The 5,000-nt window shown below is 46.8% G+C and overlaps 1 protein-coding gene across 2 annotated transcripts in view; it reads right to left on the bottom strand.

Annotated features, from left to right (window-relative positions):
• Window positions 1–5,000, bottom strand: part of ltbp4 (latent transforming growth factor beta binding protein 4) — a 55,718-nt gene that overhangs the window by 34,989 nt on the left and 15,729 nt on the right. For both annotated transcript variants that reach the window (XM_078247183.1, XM_078247182.1), the window contains exons 6-8: window positions 4,118–4,177; window positions 3,439–3,561; window positions 472–648 (exon numbers count right to left, since the gene is read on the bottom strand). In XM_078247183.1, the coding sequence (XP_078103309.1) occupies window positions 472–648; window positions 3,439–3,561; window positions 4,118–4,177 (360 nt within the window). The remainder of the gene's footprint in view (window positions 1–471; window positions 649–3,438; window positions 3,562–4,117; window positions 4,178–5,000) is intronic.

The following is a 5,000-nucleotide window of genomic DNA, read 5'->3' as shown; positions in this document are numbered from 1 at the left end:
GTTACAATAACAATGAAATGCTGCGTTATTGACTTTAGACCAGGTTTTTGTTGGTCAATGGTGCCATCACTTCCCACTGCCTCAAGATAGCAAGACGCCCAGATTGCACCTGAACACACCCAGCACCATAGGCATGCTGGTAAGACCAGCACGCCTATGGGCGAAGGTGCATCTGCTATTTAAACGATGTAGGGCGCTGGACGGGAAATTGACAACTGCGTCGGTCTTAAGCTATCAAAGACACTTGCGCCGGGTGCTAGACAGGGCCCTGTGTCTGGTCTTCTCAAAAACACCACTGATACTGAGCACATCATGTTCCGTTTCAACTGGTTTCTAGTTACTGTGCCGCCCAAGACCGTTGTGATTGGTTTTTCTCCTATCCCAGAATGCATCTGTGACGTAGCCAGACCTTCCTCCACAGCGCTGTGGAGACAGAGCTTGCTATGCGAGACCAGGTCCCTGGTAACCAACCTGAACCAAAGTAGGGACACCTCTGGCACTCGGGTCCCCAGGCTTTGCCGACTCGGCTGCAGCAGCAGATCTGTTTGGTGATGTTCCGGAGGATGGGCAGGGAGCAGGAGGACCGACCCTGACCCGGACCCAGGACCCGGTGACACTGACCCTTCTCCTCCGATATCACACTGGTGGCTGAGGAGGACACACAGAACAGGGGACGCTTTACAAAAAAAGGGCATCCTGGATCTGGTCTGGGAGTCCAATCAGACTTCAAGCAGAGCGCTGCATGCAGAATCAACACATGCTGTTCCATTAAAACCAACGGAGAGACATTCAAACGGACAAACAAACAAAAATAAAACACCCAAATACCAGTCCCTCCAGAAAAACGTGATTATGCGATTGCATAATTCAATGCATAATCAGCCAAAGTCCTCATATTTATGCGGGGGGGGGGGAGGGGAGGAGTCTCCGCATTTTCGTTGCAAAAAAGTCACATATATCTTAGCAGAAAGATGAAAAATGTTGAATTTACTTCACACAAGAGCAGCCGTTTTTATTGCATAAATACCCCACATATTCCATCACATTTTTTAAATGAAAACGTGACGCATCATCAAGGATTTATAACCGCAACAATCACACAAAAACTCCCCATTTTTCTGGAAGGACTGGCTATTTCTAGCACGCACGTGTTTGCACGTGCAGCTGACACGCTCACGCCACGCATGCAGCGCGCAGGAGGCCTTACTCTCCAGTAAAAGGTCATCAGGAAAAGTCACAGACAGACAATCGGACAGTTTTCTTCATCGAAAGGACAAACGGCCAACACACAGGGTGACAGTTTCAGGTTATTAACATTTACACGGCTGGACGTTTGGATTTGGTCAAGAGAGTAAAACAACATTTGTAATTTCTAGGAGACAAATCAGGGACGAAGAGGACAGAAAACAACAGATCTCCCTCGCAAAAAGAGCATTTCACGCTGCGGACGAGACAAAAACACACACACACACACACACACACACACACACACACACACAGTGACAGACAGACACACACACAGTATATAATACATGTACACACCCCTGCACAAGCGTTTCCAGCCGGTTTGGAAGCAACAGAGAGACGAGACGTTGTCAGGCTTAATAAATCAGCTGAGATTAGAGCGTTGTCATTGGTTGCCAGGCGGACCAGCATCCTGCAGCAGACCCTTTTCCCTCCTCATCCTCCTCTTCCTCCTCCTCTTCAACGAATGCCGGTCGGAATAAGCAGAGAGCCAGTCAGGCTTCACAGAACCCATCTGAGCACCAAACTTCCCCCACGTTTCACTGCTCTTCAGCAGGACAAAGAGTCCCACTGACTTCACCCAGAACAGAGAGCCCGTTGAGACACTGGCTGGGTTCAGACAGAGACGTCTGTTGACTTTCAACAAAGTCTCCCGAACACAGACTTTAAGTTTTCTGCAAAACACAGAATAGCCTATAACATGGGGCCATTGCCTATTTTAAACATCAATAAGATGCTGCATTATGGGAAATAATCGTTGTTGTTTTGTACTTTAGTATGTTGTAACTTTATCTCTGCAGTTTGCTTCCTGTTCTTACTTTTGTCGAGCAGGTTTTAGCGCCACCAGACTCCTTTGACAAAAAGAGACATTTTACCTCGCAGAACAGGGGAGTTGCTGCTCTACCGCTGCCTCCGTTGGTAAAAAAACGGAAAAAGGGTCCGTGCGCCGGGCGCATGGTTCTAAAGGGTTGTTCTTAGTGTCTTCATTAATCAGAGGTGTGTTTTGGGCGTAACATGCAATCAACCAATCAGAGATCATCTCCCATTCCCTTTAAAAGCCAGGCGCGTTTGGACCTTGGAGCATTGCTGTTATGATGGAGGATTTGCACCGTAATATTTGTATTTGTAATCTTCTGCATGTGTGTGTGCTGCTGTGCGTCCCTGTGTGTGTAACAAGCATAGTGTGCGCGCTGTGCACGAGCCTAGGAGCATTTTACTAATGCTCTGTTACAAATAACAATGAAATGCTGCGTTACTGACTTTAGACCAGGTTTTTGTTGGTCAATGGTGCCATCACTTCCCACTGGCTCAAGATAGCAATACGCCCAGAATGCACCTGAACACACCTCCCTGTAAGTCCAGCACGCCCAGAATGCACCTGAACACACCTCCCTGTAAGTCCAGCACGCCCAGAATGCACCTGAACACACCTCCCTGTAAGTCCAGCACGCCCAGAATGCACCTGAACACACCTCCCTGTAAGACCAGCATGCCCAGAATGCACCTGAACACACCTCCCTGTAAGTCCAGCACGCCCAGAATGCACTTGAACACACCTCCCTGTAAGTCCAGCACGCCCAGAATGCACCTGAACACACCTCCCTGTACGTCCAGCATGCCCATGGGGCCACAGATGGGCGCAGGTGCATTTGCTATTTAAACGACGCGGGCCCTGGACGGGAAACTGACAACTGCGTCGGTCTTAAACTAGCAAAGACACTTGCGTTGGGCTTTGCGCCGCGCCGGGTGCTAGAGAGGACTCTAACTGTCTCTTGCATCGCACACTGTAAATGATAAAATGGTAATGCAAGTGTTCTTGAAGAGGAGTGTTTTCTCTCTGTCTCGGTCTTGACCGTCTCTCATTTGGACTCGGTCTCGACTAGTCCTGGTCTCAGACTCGACAAAGGTGGTCTTGACTACAGCCCTGAAAGCATGACTCCCCACATGTATCTAAAACTATTTAACAAAAGAAAATCTCAGGGATCTGTGCCAACAAGACTGTTTATGTTTAAAAAAGAAATGAAAATATTCTGCGTATATACTGTATCAGATGGGTCAAAGTCAACAGTCGTCCAGATTTTTGGATACACTCTGAGCTCAGATGGATTCAGGAAGTTCTGACGTGGAGTCTGCGTTATTCCTGATTTCATTCCCAAGCCGGCGGCTGTGTGTGTGTGTGTGTGTGTTACTTACAGATGCAGATTCCATGTGAGGCGTCGAGGATGAACCCCGCCCTACACACACAGCTATAGCTCCCCCTGGTGTTCACACAGATCCCGTTCTCACACAACCCCGGATGGAGGCACTCATTCACATCTACACATAGTAACACACACATTAACATGAATACACACACACACACACACACACACACACAGACAGACAGACAGACAGACAGACAGACAGACAGACAGACAGACAGACAGACACACACACACAGAGACAGAGACACACACACACACACAGATGTGTATGAATGTAGGGACACACAAGTGGACGAGGACACACACACATACACACACACAGACACAGAAACAGACACACATACACACACACACACACAGACACAGACAGACAGACACACACACACACACACACACACACAGATGTGTATGAATGTAGGGACACACTAGTGGATGAGGACACTCACACACTCACACACACACACACACACACACACACACACACACACACACACTCACTCAACTACAGCCACTGACCAAAAAACAGCTTTAATATTCTTGAACTTGAATCCAGATGGAGTGTTTGGATGTAAAACATCACATCCTGGTCTCAGAAAGTCTTCAGTGATATTTCATGTATGTGTGTGTGTGTGTGTGTGTGTGTGTGTGTGTGTGTGTGAGTAACTCACCGACACACTGCGTCCCATTGGCTCGCTCAAAACCAGCAGGACAGCTGCTGTTGCTTTGACCTGATGATGATGATGATGATCAATAATGGATTATTGATTACTGACACAGAAAAACAAGCACGTAGGAATAAACTGAGAGACATCTGAGTAGTCTCTAAGATTATAAAGTCGTTTGAGTCTTTGAGATCAGAGTCCTACTTTTACTATAACGGGGACGTTTTCTGAGATTATAAAGTCACACATTTGGGAGAGGAGAAGAAGGGGGCCCTGTGCTCCCTCAATATTAAGTCTGGACCCCACGAAAATGCACGTGGCCCAAACCTGGCCCCTACATTTGAAATGGTCCAGAACAACGTAAATGAACTGCGTAAATTGGTGATAAAAAAAAACTCTTTCTCTGAAATTGAAGTCGCAAATGTACGAGAAAAAGACAAAAAAAAAGAGAAAAAGAAAAACATGATACGTTAGGCTGTGGCAGAACAAATCAAACCGCCAGATTCTGTTCATATTTTAAACATTTTAACAGAAGTACCAGAATAATGTGTGTGTGTGTTTCTTAAGTTCTTGTTTTCTTTTTCCTTCAACTCTCTCTCTCTCTCTCTCTCTGTGGGTTTTTAAAGGTGTATTACATCATTCTTTCTGATTTGACTGACGTAAAGTTGGACGCCAACGAGTGAGCTAATACAATTCCCCTTGTGTCTGTACATACACACACACACACACACACACACACACACACACACACACACACACACGCAGATGTTTGATGTGTGTGTGTGTGTGTTAAAGGCCTACAGTCCCAAAGAGCAGCATTCCTTTACTGTTAGTCAGCTCGACAAGAACACGGGGGAAGCATCATTACCAACTGTGTGTGTGTGTGTGT

The sequence above is a fragment of the Sander vitreus genome, chromosome 3, assembly GCF_031162955.1.
Source record: "Sander vitreus isolate 19-12246 chromosome 3, sanVit1, whole genome shotgun sequence".
NCBI lineage: Eukaryota > Metazoa > Chordata > Actinopteri > Perciformes > Percidae > Sander > Sander vitreus.
Note: the sequence above shows the minus strand (reverse complement) of the source record. Positions and strands in the feature narration are given on the sequence as shown.